General features: G+C 46.1%; 1 protein-coding gene across 6 annotated transcripts in view; it reads right to left on the reverse strand.

Annotated features, from left to right (window-relative positions):
• Positions 1-20,336, reverse strand: part of ASTN2 (astrotactin 2) — a 915,211-nt gene that overhangs the window by 707,351 nt on the left and 187,524 nt on the right. For all 6 annotated transcript variants that reach the window (XM_021074502.1, XM_021074486.1, XM_021074494.1 and 3 more), the window contains exon 3: positions 952-1,336. In XM_021074502.1, coding sequence (XP_020930161.1) covers positions 952-1,336 — 385 coding nt within the window. The remainder of the gene's footprint in view (positions 1-951; positions 1,337-20,336) is intronic.

Genomic DNA, 20,336 nt, shown 5'->3' on the forward strand with positions numbered 1-20,336 from the left:
ATGGAACATGATGGAGGATAATGTGAGAAAAAATATATATATGAATATGAATATATGACTGGGCCACTTTGCTGTACAGCAGAAATCGACAGAACATTGTAAACTAATTATAAGAGAAAAAATAAAAATCTTAAAAAGAAAAAAAAATAAGAAAAAGAGGGAGAGGTTTTAGCCACCAAAAAGCTGAATATCAGACAGAGATAGCTGAAAAAAGGAAATGTGATCTCAAGCTGCATCAACAGAAGCACAACAGCCAGCAAGAAGGAGGTGAAAATTGCATTTTGCTCGGCACTGGTGCATTCCCAGCTTGAGGAAGAGGGGTGTCAGTTCTGGTGTTATGCTCCAAGACATGATAAATAAGAATGTCTGCCTAGAAGACAATGACCAAAATGGTGAAACATCCAAAAAATATGTCACATCAGACTAGCCGAAGAAACAGGGACTGTTTACTTAGGCTGATTTCCAAAAGGTACAGGGTAACTTTTTTTCCCCTGTAGTCAAGTTTCCCAAGAGCTGCCTTGGAGAAGAAAAAAATAAGATTCACTGCCTTTTTGGATGTGGAGGGATATGGAAAGAGGTTTCAACTCAGAAGGGGAAAAAAAAATGGCTAACATTAGTGTCTGGAAATGAAATGAACTCTCTCCTGAGTAGTGAGAAGGCCATCAAGGGAGGTAATCAAGCAACATGGAGAGATGTTGGACTACATAACTTCTGATGCTCCTCAAAACTCCAATTCCAAGAACCCTGGTACTCTCCACCCCCTGCCACCTCCCATCATCACTGAAGAACCAGAAAAGATAAACTCTGAAAATCCAACAGAAGTTGACCATAAATTAGAAATGGCTTAGCCCATAAGTCACTGCCTGTGTTCCCAACCACCCAGCACCTGTGCCTCCTTCCCAGCTCCCTGCAAATGTCCCCAGAAGGTGGGATGCGACAAGGAAGACTGACCTTTCTTCTCGAAGTCCCCTTTCTCTTCCCCGGAGCGGCCCAGGCTGTCCAGCGTGTGGGTCACCTGGCTGCCAAACTCGTCCTCACGCGAGACGTGGTTGGCCCTCCGGGGAGGATCCTCGTCCTCTTCGTAGTCATAGTCATCCAGGATGGGGGTTTCGCGGATGGGCACTCCGATGACGGAATTGTGGGCCTGCAGCCTGGAGGAGCGGAAGCTTTCCCGGGCCTGGGGACCCAGCAGCACAGAGGGGATGTAGTGGATCTCGTGAGTGGCTTCCGTGCTGGCGCTTTTCTGCGGGATGCGGCGGCGCTTCTGCCAGCGGCGCTGGGCATACAGCGCCACAGTGAACACCAGCAGCAGCAGCAGCAACGCGATGAGGCCACCCTGCAGCAAGTGAGAAAGGACAGAAAAATGGGTCACTATTCTTGGGGCTGGAATGCCCAGAGGGGTTCCTGCCCACCACACACAGCCCAGGTGCCTAGGTTTGGCTCTCAGAGTCTCAGGAGGCAGCACAGAGAATCAATTTCCAAACCTGGCTCTATCACCAACAAGCTGCGTGACCCTGGACAAATTACTTTACCTCTCTGAGCCTTGCTTTTTGCATGTATAAAAGTAAGTGAGAACCCCACCCTTCTATCTTAGTAAAGTTGCCATGGGGAGCAAAGGAGATGGAGAAGGGTCATGCCAGAGCAATGCAGGCTGCTAAATGCTGGGAAGAGTCAGAGCTGTGGCTTCACACACATGAATGTCTGCATCTTGACTCTGCCTCCCACCAGCTGAGTGACCCTAGCACATCTGCTCACACCCTCTCAGCCTTGCTTCCTCATCTCAAGAATGAATCCACTGAGGGCTCAAGAGATAGTAGCCATTCTTTCATCCTGCTGGGAGATAGCATTCAGTCAAAAAATTTATGCAAAAATCTACATTTTTTATTACCAGAAACACTAGTTTTTCAAGGTTGATTCCCAACAAGGGAGCCTGGGACAAAGTAGGTGCTTCGTAAATATTTGGCTAATGAATAAATGAATGAATGAGTATAAAAAAAAAATAAAAGCCTCTTTCTCGGGTTCCCTTAATCAGAAGCCTAAGGCATACTGAAGTTTATTTTTCTTTAAAACATCCACCTGGTAAATATTTGGTTGAGTCTGTACATCATACATTAAATCGGAATAGGCTAAAGTATTTATGAACATATCTCACATGAGTCACGAGACTCAGGATGGCTCCTACTCTGGGAACTCCCCCAGGGTCTGTATTCCCCATGGCACTGTCCAGGGCTTGCATTCTCCTCACCTCCCTTGTTTCAGAAGCATCTCCCATGAAGAGAGGCAGCCTCCTGAGTTGCTATCTGTCCTGCTTTCTGCCTTGAAGATTCAAAGCCATTTTATGGCGTCCCTGCTGTGTAAGCTCTGGGCTTGCAGTATGGGGGAGAGGGGCAAAGAAGTCAAGAGACCTGGTACCTGGGGGTTGTGTGGCAGAGCAAGCTCTGAGCCTCACTTTTTATGCTTTTGGTTTTTGATTTTTAGCTCCAAAGCCTATAGTCTTTCAACCTTACAAGGTGGCTGATTGTTCTTCCTTGACTATGACCTCACTGAAGGCAAGGACAATTTCTGAAAACTACTTGTATAACATCCAGCAACGATGGTAGAGGTTAACTAACCCTGAATATAGGATCTTGGTGTGGGGGTGACAGCTGGTTAAGGAGACCTGTTTAGGCCACAAAGAACATTACTTAACTAAAATGATTCAGCTCTCCTTCTGACTACATTTAAAAAATAATCTTTTTTGCTTTTTCTTTCTTTTTTTTTTTTTTTTTTTTTTTTTTGCAAGTCCTTCTGGTCACTAAGCTAGAATTTATCACCTCCGCAGGGGGTGAGGAGTGGGTGGTGAATGACTAGGAGATGGTCAGGTATGCAGGGACAGCTGACAGCCCTTGTCTTGACACTGGCAGTGAGTTACTGTGGGAGCCTCAGGAAGGTTTCCCTGGATGTCAAAACTTAAAAACAAATATTCGAACCAAACAAGGCCATAAGTATGTGTATTTATGTATATATGTGTGGGGGTAGGTGCAATCTGCTAGAGAGTGTGTGTGTGTGTGTGTGTGTGTGTGTAATTTATCACCACTGGAGCCCTAGAAAAACAAGAACAAATCCTTCTTCCCTCCACAGAACACACAAGAAAGAATGTTCTGCATCTAGAAATCATGTGTGACAGGGTATCACTTGTCAGTTTTTTGCATCAAAGATAAGAAAGGAAGGAGACAGAGGTGGGGAGTGTGAAGGGAAGAGATAATAGGAAAGGTGAGTGGAGTGAAAAAAAGGGGCAGAAAGAACACTTTCTCTTGATAAAAGCAATAGCAGGCCCTCTCCATTCTAATTTTACTTATTGTCATTTCATCTTCCAGATGGTCTTATGTGATGGGGATTATAGTTTCTGTTCCATAAATGAAATGAGGAAAAGGTAGTTCAGAGAGGTTAAGTCACTTGCTTGAAGTCACACAGGTTTTGATCCCAGGTCCAGCTGGATACAAATGGCCGGGATGTGGTAAAGCAGGGATTTGAACCTAGTTCTTTACGGCACAGCCAGTGGCTATTTGATAGCATCGTGATTCTACAGACCAAGGGAAAGGAAAGGAAAAATGAGAAGGATGGTGAGAGTGCACAAAGGAAAAAGGGAATCCCAGGATGGGAAGGAAAAATATTGTTTTCAAGTCCAGGATTCAGTGGATACATCATGATGTAGCCTCTTCAGAGAAACATTTAATTTTGGTCCACAGATGGATACCCTTGGGGAAATCTTCTGGCCTGACTCAGCCTTCCATCTTCACACAATTGGATATTTCATTCACTGCAAGGAGCAGGCACTGCTGGTTCTAGAACCCTTCATCCCTATTCTGCCCACCCTAATTATGGGTGTTTGGCCCTGTGGTCAGAAACCAGGACCAAAACTGACCTGGGAAGATGAGGCTTAACCACCTTGTCCATGGTAACCATCACTGCCTCTCCCCCCACCACATCCCAACAACCTCCCTGGTCACCTGTGCAGCCCTGGATCAGCTCATAAATCCCATAGGGAACTCCTGGGAGCCAGGAAGCCCCATCCTTTGCTTCCAGAGCCCTCCAGCTGTATCTGACATAGTGGGTAACCTCAGAGTGACATAGATTTAGTCCATGTTCTACTACTTAGAGGCTCTGTAACCTTGACTAGGTTACTACCTTTCAGAGCCTTGGTTTTCTCATTGGTTGCATAAGGGCAGTGCCACCTCAATGGGTCATCATGAGGCTACGTGAGATGCTTGTAGCATATTTAGTGCCTTGTGAGACACATATAACTGCTCATAGGTTGTTAGCTATTGCTACAGTCAACAGCCTTTGGCAAGTGTATAGTTAATGTTGAATGAATGAATGAGTGATTGATCTTCTGCCCCTAAATTCCCATTCTACAAAACTTGTCTTGGATCTCCAAATCCTTCTTAATCTGTACCAAACTTTTACATACACTCTTCCAATTACCTTTGGAATAAATGTATTCCAATTACATACGTGTGCATAGTAAGCATCATTGTCCTATGTTAGGGGAGGAAAGAGGCTCAGAGACAGGAGGTGTTTACCCAAAGGAGTGCAGCTGAGATTCAAACTCACTTCATCTTGGCTTCACAGTTCTGCCTGGGGTAGGAAGGGACAGGAACACCCAAGGCGTAGTCAGCCCCTGCCCAGCCTCATTTCTGCCTCCTCAAATCGCCTAGGCAATTTCAGGCACATATTTCCCATCACAGAGATCTTCCAGAAGGAGGTGACAGAGGGATACCACACACCTCCTGTACTCCATTTTGTTGGGGGCTGAACTTGAGAATCCCTTTAACCTAATGGTCTTCTGACTCATTGGATATGACCCCAGGCCACTGGATCCAGCTTCCCTTGGGGGATGCAGGCTCCCTGCCCTCCCTCCCCAGCCTGCCCTGACCTCAGCTGCCACCTGCCTCAGCTGAGCCACCCACCATACGGTTTCCATTACAGATCAGGATTTTATTGTAAAAACTTGGCCAAAACAGAATCCCAGTAATCAAGGGCTCACTGGGCCGCTAGCCAACTGAAACAGACATCCCCAGGCTGGGCTCCTGAGGGCTCAGAGGGCCTCACCTAGGACACAGTAAGCAGCTCCACTGATGATTCAAGCACCACTGGGCAGCCTTAACTTCCTAGACCCTGAATAAGCAGTTGGGCAGGCTCAGAGCATGCGGGGAAAGGTTCTGAATTCAAGTTTATTTACTGCATGATCTCAAATTTCCCAGGGACCCTCCATTCACTCATCTGTAAAACAGACTTAGTAACACTTGGAATAGTAGAGCATACAGTTAGGGGAAAAGGCTAGGGGTCAGAAAGACTTCCTTAAAATCTCAGGCTATCATGTAAAAACTGGGCAATCTTGGACCAAGGAGCTGAACCTGTCTGAATCACAATTTTCTCATTTATCTAACTGCATAAAAAGCATCCTTATAGAGGGAGGTTAGATGTGAGTTCATGGATGTGGAGTCTTGTGCTCAGTGTCAGATGCATGGTAAACCTATGGTATTCATTGATGTACCCACACGGTGGTTGTGCAAATGAAATCTGAACACTTCTTTTCTGGCCCTTAAAAACTGAAAAGTGCTGTGCACAAGCCAAGGCACTCAAGAGAATCATGTACCCACCTCTGTCCTAGTGGGATTTTCCTCCCAAGGAAAGCCAAAGAGTAACTCAGAATCAAGAAGAAACTATACTATGCATCCACTCCTGCAGAGCTGGACCCCACTTCTTTGCAGTCTTTCTCCACCAGGGCAAGCAAAAGGCGAAGCAGGAGCTGTCCCCAGGAAGGGGAGGCTGGGCCAGAGTGTCCAGCCAGTGAGTCTACCCTCCAGGAGCAAACACAGACCCCCGAGGGGGAGAAAAAGGCTGCAGAATAAGCAAGGAGCCCAAGAGGGAGAAGAGGACTTGGGGAGAAGCCTTGAATTTTTTAGAAAGCAAGTTAAGAAGAAGCCAAGGCTTGAGGGGTGGCAAGCTGAGGCCCTGCTAGCCTCAGAGACAACCTGATGCCAAATCCAATGTGGACAGTGTCGCCTCTAGGGCAGCCAAAGACAAACAAGGTTGGAGAAGTGGCAGTGAGTTCTGGAAATAAAAACCCCAGTCTGTTCATTAGGGGTAGGTTTCTGCATGACTGCAAGCAGCACAGGCTTCAGGGTGATTCGTTTTACCTTCCTCTGATGGGTCTGAGGTTTCGTTAAGCTGTCATGCAGGAAGTAAGGAAGATGTGTTCCCATCCCATCCATTCTGGAACCTTCCCTACTAGCAGCCTCTCTAGAGCAGGATCAGTCCACTCCTCTTCTTCTGCTGCTTACACTGAGTCTCTGGTCCCTCAGTGGAGCCGGGCAAGGGTAAGGATGGGCAATGTCAGGGGCAGTGATATGATGGGGTGACCAGGTGTCTTGGGGCATACAGGCCAGCGTGGGAGTCCCTGCCTCCCTGCTCACCGTTGACTGTGGCAGGCTGGCTAGGATATCTGACCTCCTTGGGCTGTAATAGGTTCAATAATAAAATGTACTGACTGTTCCCAATGTGAAGGATTAAGTGAAGGATTAAATAAAACAACAAAAGATCTGGATAAAAGGTCTGGCTCCACAAATGTACACAAATACCTGCCTTAGCCTTTCAGCCTCTCTATTCCCCTATCCCAAATCAAACCCTTTCATACCTGCCCCCGCCTGCCTAAGACCCTTTCCTGGCTGCACCTCCCCCACCCTCAAAATAATGTCCAGAGCCCTAGCCTGGCACCCAAGCTCCTTCACGCCTAAGTGTGTACTTCCTTCCCATGCCTCCCCTCCCCACAAGTCCTTCCACATGCCCTGACCTTGAGTCACACTGTGGGATTAGCACCCCCCAAAGGGTGATGCTCTGAGCTCATCCCCAATAGTTTTTCACTCAGCCTGGAGCCCTCAATCACTCCCTGCCCATAGTGGTTCAAATAATGCCCCTTCGCCAAATCCATGCCCACCCAGAAGCTCAGAAGGTGATTGTATTTGGAAATGGGGTCTTTGCTGTTGTAAAGGATCAAGAGGAGATCATACTGGATTGGGTGGGGCCCTAAACCCAATGACTGGTGCCCTTGTAAGGAGAAGACACACACACACACAGCCCCATGAAGATGGAGACAGAGACTGGGGCAAAGCATCTACTAGCCAAGGAAAACCAAGGATTGTCAGCAACCATCAGAAGCTATTGGGGAGTATGGGACCCATTCTCTCTCAGCACCTGCAAGTGAACAAACCCTGTTTCCATCTTGGTTTGGGGCTTCTGGCCTCCTGAATGGTGCCAGAATAAATTCCTATTGTTCTAAGTGCCCCCATATGCAGTTATTTGTTCTGGCCATGCTAGGAAATGATACACTTCTCTTCACCTGCTCCTCTCAGTTCACCTAGACACCTCCAGCTGGGGAGCATCTTGGCCTCTGCAAGTTGGGCTGAGGCTGTGCCCTCTTCCCTCTCAAATCCCACAGTCGTCAATTATCGGGTGATACCGCTATAACCTAATCACCTCACGGACTGTTTCCCTACTCTCACTTCTGAGCATTCACTTATCTAGCCTAAAATGGTGTGCTTGGCCTAGGAAGGTGCTTCATAAACATCCAGAAGCCTACAACCTTGCCTAGACATTGCCAGAAGAATGTAAATCGAACCGTCCCTATCTCACCTCTGACCCAGAGGGGACCTGATCAGAGTTTGTATGGCCCCTCTTTGCAGCTCTGCCTTTATCCCAATGCTCACACCTCCAGCTGGCCTGCTTACATACACAATATCAAACACTGAAAAACAGAGGTGAAAAATAAAAAGCATCCCCAAATCACCCCAGCGAGAGAGCCTTCTGCAAAGTCCAACTTAGCGCTCCATTCAGCCTGGCCCCATTTTAATCTATTTTTTTTTTTCCCTGTTCAAATATCCAGGCAAGGGAGAAGGAGACAGAGAAAGGAAAGAAAGGGATAATGTGAGAAATGCTTTATTTGACAATGTGTCATTCGGAAACTGATTATTTCTGTCTCCGGCCTTTTTAATATTCCCTCACAACGGCCGAGCCGCAAAAGGATTTGGTATTCTAAGACTGGATTTATAATACTCTGTTCGGCAGTGATAAGAACACGGCCTTTAATCCTCAGAGCTGTGAACATGCATATTCTCCCAAGTAATGTCCTTCCCTTCTCGTCACTTCTGCCTGCTCCCGACAGCCAGCCCTGGACAACTGAGGCCTCATGATCCACTAGGTGTTCTCTTGGCCGTCAGCTGAGTGACAGTTAGTAGGGAAAGGGGCCGGGCTCCAGATTCTCAGGGAAGACCTTCCTTCAGGCCTCAGACTGTGTTTAAGCTGGAGGGGTTATTAGGAAATAGTCCACAGCCTTGGTGTCACTGTTAAGGAGAGTGACAAGGAAACAGACTCAGAGAGTAGAAGTGACTTGACCAAGAGCACGGAACATCCCAAAATGGTTTGGGAGGCAGAATATGCAGTCAATATCCCCTCAAAGCTGCTGAGAAATCATGAATCCTGACACTTCAAGCCACAAAATCATTTCCCCAGGCTTTCTTTCTCTCCATCCTATGCCCTAGTCACAATTGCCTTTTACCATGATAATTTCAATACACCCTGAATGATCTCCCAGGCTTTCTTCCACCTCCTTCCCTGTCCTCAATCCATCTTCCATCCTCACTAAGGCACAGCTGGAAATAAAGCCCCTGCCCACTGAGTAATCTGCACAGTCCTGCAGTTTGACAGTTCAAGTTCATGTCCATCAGGCCTCCACCTCTGTGGATAACTTAAATCTCAAAATGTGTGCTTCCTCCATTGATGCCATCAGGGCTACCAAGCACCCACGATAGGGCAGGCCCCCTGCTAAGTATCCACCCATGTCAGATCTTACTGTTAATGTCCTAAAATTTAGCCCAAGCTGTTTCCTCTGCCTGGCATGCTGCCCTCATTGTCACCCTTGGCCCCACATCTGTATGTCTGAATACCAGGCAGACTTCATGGCTACCTTCAGTAAAATCTCTTTGGTGAACTCTTCTGAGATCTCTCCTCTCCAGCCTCAGCCAGAAGGTATCACTTTCCCCTCCGAATCCCCACTTTATCTCAACCCTCACTTAAAGAGCTCTGGCATTTTCTACCTTATAACAAAATGACTGATGCTCAAGCTCCCCAGCCTGGTTAGACTATTATACCCATTGCACAGATGAAAAAGTGGAGGCTCAGAAGAGAAACTTGGCTGAGAACACACAAGATGGCAAGGAGAGGGGCGGAAGCCTCCCAGCTGGGATCATTTCCAGTAAACTGCAGGCCTCCTTGCTCACAGAGGGGCCCCTGGGCCTTGAGGGAATTGCAAGAGAATAAGATGATAATATATTGCACAGGGCATTACCATTCTTTAGGCACTAAGGATCTGAGACTTTTTTTTTTAAGCAATAGAGTGGCAAGATCACATGGGATGGACGTACTGGGGAGTCTGGAAACAAAAAGCAGCACCTTGGCTATTCACAAGACTCTAGCACAGCACTTCTCGATGGGAGGCAGTTTTGCTCCCCAGGAGACACTTGGTAATGGAGACACTTTGGGTTGTCACAACTAGGGGAAAGTTTAATGGCATTTAATGAGTAGAGGCCAGGGAATCTATAACTATCCCACACACACACGACAGATAACAAAGAATTATCTCTGTCAACTGGGCAGAGATTGAGGAAGCCCTGGTCTAAGGGAAAGAGGATGAGGCCCAAAATTAGAGCAGTTGAAGCAGATAGATAGTTAATGGGGTGAAAATAAGACACACTACAGGATGGGAAGGCTTGGAGTTTGATTGGCAGGAAGGGGTAAGGAAGAAATTGCCAACATGACAGTGAGGTGGGGATTCTGTCACTGGATTAGAGAAGAATCTATCTATGTGTTAATTTTTTTCCTGGGTTAGCTCCCAGAAGGTTATCAAAGATCCCAGCACAAAATCAAATGAAGAGATTAGTTTACATATGTGAACAATTAGGAGAGTATAAATGCATGACAAAAATTTGCATATATATAATATGTATATATTATAACATGTATGTCTATAGGCATGTGCATAAAAACATATTCACACCTATCTTTATATATCTATAGTTGGCTATATTTATCCATAGTTATCTCTTTGCCTCTAGACAGATTAGGGTGACCTATTTTAGGAGGTCCCATTATAGAAAATGAAACATTTTTCTTTTAAAAAATCATCTCCTTATAATATACCTATTAGAGATACTATTTTATTTCCCAAGATAATGTCAAGGGAATAAAGTAAAAATGCAGACATTCTTTGGAATATATTCACTCCCCATCCAGCTCAGACTCCCTTCATCATCTTTAGATCAGGTCAGAATGAGGACCAAAATCTGGGCGGTCATTCTGCATTCTGAAACAGTTCATCAAGAGGAAAGTTAATGAACACTGGACCCCGCACTTGTCTGTGAGTCAGGCAGACCTGGATTGGAGTCAGGGCTGTACCACCTTTCAGATGCGCAACTTTGGTACATCACTCGTGTTTCCTCAGTTTTCTCATCTGTAAAGTGGATACCTAACACTTAACTGATAGGGTTTTGGGGGGAGTAAAGGAGACTGCATTACAGAACATGTTGAGCATAGTAGCTCACAGGAGTACATCTCAGGAGACAATGAGCATCCTTGTTATTGATGCAAGGCCTTGTTTCCCAAAAAATGAGATACAAGCTCATGGTGAAGCCACCAAACTCCTTCCATTAAAGTATGAGATATTCTCCATATGGTTTTCCAGAGCATTCCCTTGATCACCTTCTACAAGTTCCAAGATGTGTGGCCTTGACCATATCTCATCCCTTCTTTGGGGTGAGTAGATACGGTTGGCTGGCTTCTAACAGTCATTCTAGCTCCAATATTCCAGATCAGAAAGGCAAAGGCAAATGGAAAAGCATTTCTGAACATATGAAAAATATATATTCTCACCACATCCAGCCTCGAACTTCAGTTGTGTAAGTGTGTATTTACTACACCGTTGAAACATCCTGCATCCCTCGAAACATCGTATGTGACTATGCTTTTGCTTGTGCTGCTCACTCTGCATGCAATGCCCGGCCTTGACTTCTGTCCAGCTCTTTAAACCTCAGCTTTCGGGTCACGCGTTCTCAACAAGGCTTTGTGAAACAGGCTGTCTCCAGTTGGTTAAATACTCCCCTGTTAGGACCTTCCGTCACATGTGCTTCTGTCTGCCAACTACCCTGGCATCACCCTGAGAGCCCCTGGAGGGCATCCTTAATCAACTGTGTGTACTCAAGACCAAGCCCAGGGTCTAACACTGAGTAGACCTCATTATCTACATGGAGAGGTGGTGAAGGGAAAGGCAGGCTTTCATTTATTTCTGAATAAATTTGAATGGCGCTTGGTACGTGGTATATCCTCAATTACTTGGTGGAAGAATTAATGAATGAATCCATTAAAAATGCCTCTGTGAGGGTAGGTGACTGAAATAGACCCACATCTGCTTGGCAAGTCTCCATTTGTATGTGAGAGGGGGGCTGCAGACAACTCACAGGAGTGCAGACAACTGCAACAAGTGCAGACAACCCCTCACTTGTCTGTGAGTCAGGCAGACCTGGATTGGAGTCAGGGCTGTACCACCTTTCAGATGCACATCTTTGGTACATCAGTAAATCAGTATCCTTCTCTACATCCTCGGGTGGCCTCTCACATCCTGTCGGGAACCCTACTCTGAAGGTGGATGGAGAGGGTGGGAAAAAGCATCTTGGAGAGGATTGATTTTTTTTTCCTCTTCTTTGAGTCATGAAGAGAAACAGATGAACACAGGTGCCTATGGGGGGGCTCTGCACCCATTCGCTGGTTCACTCATTTACCAGGATGAGGGCATGCTTGAAAGCAGGCAAACCCAAGTTCAAGTTCTCACTCTGCCACTGACCAGTAGTGTGACCTTGTTATATCCTCTCTGCAAGGCTCCGTTCTGACAGCTCTAACATGGGAATAAAACCATTTACTGAAATGGGCTGTTGTAAGGATTAAATGATATATGTAAAATATGTCACATAGCCCATGACCCATAAAAAACATTCAATACACAGCAGTTACTGGCTTAATTGTTACTGCTGATATTGCTATGCCTCATTCCTGGGCCAAACTTTCTGCCTGGATATAGGAACACACAGATAAGGCCTCAAGAACTTGCAGTCAGTTTGGAAAAATAGATAAGTATGCAGATAATGGCTGCAATGCGGTTTGATAAACTCTATGCCAGAAGGAAACACACTAAGAAGTAAAGGTTCTGATAGTTTCTAAGTGCAAAACATATAAGAAGTGGGAATAAAAAGGACTTCTTTGCAATTCCAATGACAGTCAAGGTCAAAGGTGGGGGATTGGGCTGGCCCATTTAATCAAGTATACTTACAACCAAAATGTGATGGAGAGACTGGATAACCAACTAAACAGTATGGTTGACCATGCAGACTCTGGAGGTGACAGGTTCAAGAACCTGTGCTATCATGTACCTGCTCAGGATCCTTGGGTGGGTCACGGCCCTTTTCTAATAAGCCTTGGTTAGTTTTCTCATTGAAAACGTGAGGATAGCAGTCTTCACAGAATGGGGCTACTGTGCAAATTAATGAAATAAATGCACAAATATGGTTTCAAGATAACATTTAGAAACACAGTCAGTTGTCAATAAATGGTGGTTTAAAAAAATCTAACAGAGGAAAACTACCTTGATAAAGAAATCAGAAAAACCTGCCTCCTAGTCCTGGCCCTGCCCCCCTTATAAACTGAGAAAGTTTGCAGAATGCTCATGGGTCCTCATGTGTATATTTAATGAGGTGGCCATCATAGCCCTTGTTCTTCATTTAATAGACAAGGAAAGACAAGCCTCCAAAAGGTGACTTGGCCCAAGATTGCAGTCAGTTAGAGACAGGTACACCTTTGCTTCCAGAATCTAATGTCCATAATGAGCTTCAAGCTCTCAGTCTGTCCCCAGAGTCTGGAGCATCTGGAGGCCGTGTCTTTGCTCAGAGCATCATTCTCTGCGAAGATGTTGCAGACTCACAGGGTCCATGGAGACCCTAACAATGAGCAGACCTTAAACCACTATGCCAACAACCCAACCTTCTGAGATAAAAAGGATACTCAGGCTTGCAAGTAAGCTGGAAGCTATGGACATCCTTGTCAATACTTAATACACACAAAATCACTTTCATGCAGGCAGGGAGCTTCCCACATGTTCTGGCTTCTTGAGAAGGGTGGGTAAAGGAAGTCTGAGGCAGGTCTTGGTCTGCAAACAAGATGCAGCCTCATCAGTGAAGACCTCTTTTGCACCCCTGGTGGTTGGTGCCCCTCACTTCTGTCTCTGTCATAGCATTTGCATCTCTTTCTTGCTTTAACTTTCTTCAAAGCACTTATCTCTCCTTGCTGTTACATTGATGTGTTAACTGTATTTATGATTCTAATGGAATAGAACTTCCATAAGGTAGGACCTATACTTTGTTTATTACTTTATGGCCAGTGTAGTTCTTACCAAATATCCTTTGAGTGGATGGATGAATGGGTAGATAGATGTCTCTACAAGTAGCCTGGTAGCCCCTAAAAGGAAAGGGATAGGTCCGAATAATCTTTGAGTCCTGCCCTAGGGCTAGAAGACTGGAAGATACGTAGTGAATTCTGTGTGTGTGTTTGTGTGTGTGTACACACACACTGCTGTTAGTCCATGAAGAAGGGGCACTGGTTATATGGGTAATTAAGGGGCAAATGGGACAATAGTCTGGCTACTTCTTCCTGCTCTGGGGGGCAAAGGGGTGAAGATGGTGTGCATGCCAAACCTGTTTAATCATTTATTTACTTGTAAATGCTCAGGAGACAATGAAGCAGAAAGAATAGAGGTGAGGGGATGTCTGACCCAATTATTCATGCACAATCACCCTCCACAGAAAGCAAATTGATAGCTCCATCTATTTGCTATTTCTATTCCTACATCTGCATGGAAATAATAGGACTTTAAGTGAAAGGGGACATCCATGATGTAGCTCAAAGACACTGGATTTGGTTTCAGTTCCTGGCTACCACTGATCAGCCTACAGCCCCAGGCCAGCCACCTCACCTTTCTGAGCCTCAGTTTCTTCATCTTTAAAAAGATCCTAAAAATAGGCACCTTTTCCTTCTTATGTAAAGACCTCATTGAGACTCAGGTTTATTAGAGAACTTTATATGTTGCAAAGTGATTTACTCACATCAGTGCTTAGTAAAGTAAGTGTTGAAAAAGAAGGAAGAAACCAAACACCAGTGGTAACTTGGGCACACAGTAACTAAAGTCACAAAAAAGCAAAACTGCAAATTCAGAGGCTTTCCAATATTTCTAATGCTTCCATCATCTACCCATCAAGCTTCTTCAAAATCTATTACAAGTCGCACAATAGGGGTCTTTTGGAGGCACTGTTTTGCTGCCATTTCTCAGCCCCAGTGATGGAGCTGTCAGTTGTCTAGAAGGCATGTTGTGATGGCCTGGGGATCCCCCCTACTGGGCCTGATCAGGAAAACCCCAGGAAACGTAGTTACTAAGGGTAACGGGTCAAGTCCAAGGTGCCAACCAGTGAGAAGGGAAAAGAGAGGGGACTCAGCTGGCAGCTGGTTTGTGCAAAGGCGCAAGAAGCAAAAGTCTCTCAGAGCCCTCCCTGCACCCACCGGGGGCTGAGCCAGTATGATCCACACTTCCCTCTTCATCATCCTGCTTGTCTCCTGAGTTTCCAAGAACACAGAATGCAGCATGTCCTGAGTGCTCCAAAGTAGCAGAGAGAACTGCCCAGCCACCTCCTGACTTCTTCTCAGTAACCCTTCTGACCTTGGCAATGCCCACCCCACTGGCCAACACTTCAGGCATCCCAGGGCATGGTAAGTGATGCTTCCCTTCCTTGTTCAGGGAACATCCCACCTGAGACACGGATAACCCTCACCTCTACCACGGTGCCAAGTATCTTGGCATGTGTTCCCTGAGACCTTGCTGTCACAGGCTGGGCTGCCAAGGAACCTTTCCAAGTTCCGCTCCCCAAGTCCCTCTCTAAGATTCTGTATCTACATATATCCTTTCAAGACCCCATCCTCAGATCCAACCCCAGCTGGGCTTTCAAGGTTGTATGCCGTCCTAGGCTCACATCTACAGTCAAGTCCAGGGACCCAAAGACCCAGCACACCACAGCCCAAAGGGATCACTAGGGCTTCCTCCAGCTGCCACCCAAGAAGACATATCATTCAGGGGCTACTAAACCTGATACTGGAAGGACGAAGTCTGGGAGAGCCCAGGAACTGTCTAAATCAAAGAGCAATTAGATGCAGCTCAACTAAATGACCATGTCACCTCCTTCTCACGTGTGTGAGGGGCCTGAGCGCAATCAAGAACAACTAGCCTGGGTTCCTGGCCCCTCCAGAGCCTTGTGCATTTTGATCCAACCAGAACATCCTGGAGGAACAGGTATAGGTGGGCTGGTATGGCCGTAGTTTCTGAATCTCGTATTTTCTGAATTTCTGTGCTTCTGAACCTCATCTTAATCCTGTGCCTCCAAGGAAGCTGGGGCTATGTGTTTCCAAGGCTTCAGTAAAATCACCACAAATTGGGTGGCTCAATAGCCACTACCTGGTTTAGAGAATGTGCTCAGTAAATTGTTCCGTTAGTATTATCATGTTCACCAACAACAGCATTGTCCTTCTTTGCTCTATAAGGAATTTTTTTTTGCTTCTTTTTTTTTTTCTCTCTCTCCCTCTGAAAGCTTTTACACCCCCCTCTTATCCATAGCATTCTAAAATTGCACCTCAATGCAACTAGGTATGGGGTTCCCCTGCCCCATTTTTGTTGTTCATTCATCATGCTTGATACTCAGTGGACCATTTTCAATCTGAATATCTGTTCCTATCTTCCACTCAGGGTGGGCTTCTGGCAGGATTCACTACCTCATTGTCCATGCCTGGCTTCTGGGGTTCCTCCCTCTTTGTTGTCAACAGCGAATTTTCTGGGGAGGGGGGACCAGGGTTCCTTGTTCCTGAAGCCTCCCTGGATGCAGGGCTGCACGCCTGTCAGAGAGGCACAGGGGGGCAGTGGAACCTCTCAGGGAATTGGGGAGGGGTTGCGAATCTGGAAGGGTGCCTCCAGCAATTGGTCCTCTCTCAAAAGCAGGATATTGTGGAAAGTTGCTGGACCTAAACCCAAAGCAGGTTCAGTGGAAGCCAGGAGTTTGGAACATAATCCTTTTAATGAGATTTTGGGGAAAGTCCCTCAACTTCCCTTCCTCACTGGTTAAGTGGCAACAATGATTTGACCTAACTGTCTCCCAGGGTGGTTGAGAGAATGAAATCAAGAGGATGGAGGTGAAAAGGCTTTGAAAATTACTAGGTTCTATTTACCTACAAGTGTATGGATGTATGCAATATGCAGGCATGAAATTAAAATGCACTTTTAAAACTCTCACTGCACCATAAAGACCAAAACCTCCTAAACACATTTCTGCTCATCCTTCAAGAGCCGGTTGAAATGTCCCTGTTACTATTTATTTGACTCAGCACTTGAAATAACTGGCTTGAATTTAGAACCATGCTTAGCAAAAGAAAGGAGAGGATCTATTTAAACAAGGGAACTGTGCACAGGACACAGCAGCTTTGACGGTGAGCAGTGGACTTTGAGGCTGACCAAGGAAGACAGCAGCTTCATGTTTCCCACCCCATTTTCACCTAGATTATAGGTACTCACTGAGTGAAACAGTGAGAAAAATGACCTAACTTCTTAAATTTCTGTCTCTGTATCTCTTGTCATGAAACATATATAGGTTATTTCATGCAAATGAAATGCACGTATGACAGGACTCCACTGTCATAAAATGCTGCCTGTCTCTGCCTTGTGGACTGGAGATCCCTCCCTATAAGAGTCCATTAGGAGCAAGACTTTCCACTAAAACACTGAAAGCCTCTTTATAACAGAAGAATCTTTGCAGTGTGTTATATACAAGTGCTGGGGAGAAGGAAGGAGGGTTGTAGGAGAAGCATCTGGCAGAGAGCAAGAAGCCGAGACATCCCTTTCTCCGCAGATAAGCAGTGGTACCCAGCTGTCTGCAACCAGACTGCAAAGGGCGCTATGGGCGAGTGAGACTAATAACTCAGCAGACACCATACAGACATGCCTGGCATCCGGACCACTGCCCCTTGACCCCACTTCACCTTCCTCTGCCCACCCCCGCCATCCTCTGGTTGGGTGCCATCTCTCCTGATCAGGCCATGTGCCCCATACCGTGCTCACACCATGCTGAGCAGAGGCTGGCGGTAAACCCAGTGGGTGCAGACACACTCATCTTTCTAAACTGAAACCTCACTTTCCAACTGTCAGAAAGGAAAGAAAGGAACTCAGAGGTCATCAGGTGAGCCAACATTGTTATGATTACGACTCCTGTGAACACTTCCCCTTTTAAAAATCTTAACCCATTTTTGAATTATACAAAAAGCATAAAGAACTCTTCCAGTTCAAGGAGAAGTTGGAAGTCTGAAATGTCTCGGGTTTCATGGAATAGAACCAGAAAAAAAAAAAAAAAAAGTACTTTTTCATTTGCAAAGGGGAACTGCAAGACATCTATGGGCATTGGCAAATGAATTGCACTAATTGTATCAGTCTTCACAAGGAATCTGAGGTTGGTGCTAATAGACCCATTTTGCAGGTAAGAAAGCTCAAAGAGGTTGTGTTATTTGCTCCAGGTCCCAAAATGCATCTGCAGTAGACCCATGATTGGAACCCACACTTATAACAGTCAAAAATCTGAGAGGGTTCCTTCTACCCTTTGGAAAAATCTCCTCCCATCCAAAAGTGTATTACTGGCACCACAAGCCAACAATACAAACCACCACCACTGCAACAAAACAGCATTATTTGCACAGCACTTAGGTTTGAAAGCCTTTACTTGTGGTATTCCCTCATTTGAGCAGCTAGCTGTGTTTACATGACTAAAAGCAGGGTGAGGCCAGGGAGGCCTGCATACAAAAAAGGATGCCCAAAACTTAGTAATCAAGGTAAATCATATTTTAATGCAATGTTTCTGGAAAAAAAAAATCAAAATGAATGCATTCCTAAGATTTCCTGAGCCCCGCACTCACCTCTTCCAGAGACCCCACGCTAGGAGTGACATCTCTCTGCCTCAGTGTCCTCACCTAAAAATGTTGCAATGTTCCTCATGCAGGTGTTGTGAGACAAAGGTAGGTTCATACAGGTCAACTTTAGATACAATGTCTGGCCTTGTAAGTGCTACATAAATGATAGCTCTTATTAGGCAAAAGAACAAATTAGGAGTTTGGGATTAACATATACACACCTACTAAATAGAAAACAGGTAAACAAAGACCTACTGTAGAGTACGGGGAACTATACTCAATATCAATATCTTATAATAACCTGTAAAGGAAAAGAATCTGAAAAAGATACACATGTATCCATCCATACATATATATGTAACTGAGTCTTTGCTGTACACTTGAAAGTAACACAAAATTATAACTTAACTATACTTCAATTGAAAAAAAAGAAGGGGAGTTCCCGTCATGGCACAGCAGAAATGAATCCGACTAGGAACCACGAGGTTGCAGGTTCCATTCTTGGTCTCACTCAGTGGGTTAAGGATCCGGCACTGCCATGAGCTGTGGTTTAGGTTGCAGACATGGCTCAGATCTGGTGTGGCTGTGGCTGTGGTGTAGACCGGCAGCTGTAGCTCCAATTAGACCTCTAGCCTGGGAACTTCCATATGCTGCAGGTGCGGCTCTGAAAAGACAAAAGACAAAAAAAAAATTAATTAATTAAAAAAATAAAAAAGAAGGAAAATTAGTCCCCAAACACAAAGCTGATACTTTCTTTTTGTGTCTGACATTGGCTCAGGCTCCATGGCTGGCCTTGGAGTACAGGTGGACTTGGAGGGAGGGAGACAACCCTTCTGGCACCTTCTACCCACTGGTCCCTGCCTTCCCCACTTTTCCTCCATGACTTGACTTTAGCCTCACATGTTTGTGAAATAGCTTCTATTAGTCTCCCCCCTTTCCCAGATAAAGACATGGAGCCTCAGAAAGAGGAGGTCATCTGTTCAAGGTTGTTGGAAGAGCTAGTCAATGAGGCCCAGCGGCACTGAAGGCTGAGTTCCACGGCCGCAGTGCCACGCTGTGACCCTCCTCGCTGTTCCTCTCTGTGGGCCATGCACCCATCTGGAACGGAGGGAGCCAGAAAGGAGATGGTGCCAGGCCCCCTCCCTCAAGCACTTGGTGGATGCCGGCTAGCTGGTCTCCTTGGAGACGCACAGTCATGTTTTCCAAGGAGTCTGGGATGGGGGCTGCCACTGGCCACGGCTTTGCAAAGGTGGTAGGGTGGAAGCCCACCAACTCACAGAGCTGCAATGGCTACCCCACTTCCTAGAGGGAGGAAAGAAGATGTTTTCATAATGACACTCCCGCCCCCATCCCATGCAAGAGGGAAGGGAGGAGGCACATCCTTGGAGGCTCTGGGAAGAAGTCCCACTTGTTCCCAGGTATTTCCTTGGACCTCTTGGCCCAGGCCCATGTGTGCATGGCCCTGGAACAGGGGCTGAGCTTCCTCTGCAGGTACTCACTGAGGAATGGAGGGATGCCAGGGATGGAGGTGACGGAGTCAGAACTCAAACCCAGGTATCCCTGGCTCTGGGAAGCTGGTGAGTAATGATGCACCTTTCAGTGTCTTTGCACCTCTCAGTGTCTCAGTTTCCCCATCTATGAAATCTTTGCACCTCTCAGTGTCTCAGTTTCCCCATCTATGAAAACATCCCCCCAGGGGCAAAAGGCATCTGCAATCAATTCAGCTAATGTTTCCTAAGCCAGGCCCTGGGCTGGACACTTGAAGCCCAGAGAGGAATGAGAAGAGGCCCCTCCCCACACAGGGACTACAAGTGGGGGAGGGGCAGCAGGAGGCGTTAGAGAAACCTGTGCACACAGCTTCTAGAATATGATCCTCCCTTGCTCCTTTGTTCTCCCTCTCTCCATAAAAGGCTCTCAGTGTCTCAGTTTCCCCATCTATGAAATCTTTGCACCTCTCAGTGTCTCAGTTTCCCCATCTATGAAAGAGGGGTTTGCACCAGATGGTCTGCAAGTGTCCTCCCATTGCTGAATACTTTATGAATCTGTGAATTAATAAGGTCCTGGCCAGCATCTTTGGCTCTGGCCCAGCCAGTGGCGGAATCTTCCTCAGCACCCTTTGGTGATCAGAGATTCCTCATTTCTTGGCACTACAGCATCCTGGAAGAAATTTTGAATGACTCTTTCCCTGAATCCCTGCACGATTTAAAAGA

This window comes from Sus scrofa, chromosome 1 (assembly GCF_000003025.6).
Source record: "Sus scrofa isolate TJ Tabasco breed Duroc chromosome 1, Sscrofa11.1, whole genome shotgun sequence".
NCBI classification, from domain to species: Eukaryota; Metazoa; Chordata; class Mammalia; order Artiodactyla; family Suidae; genus Sus; species Sus scrofa.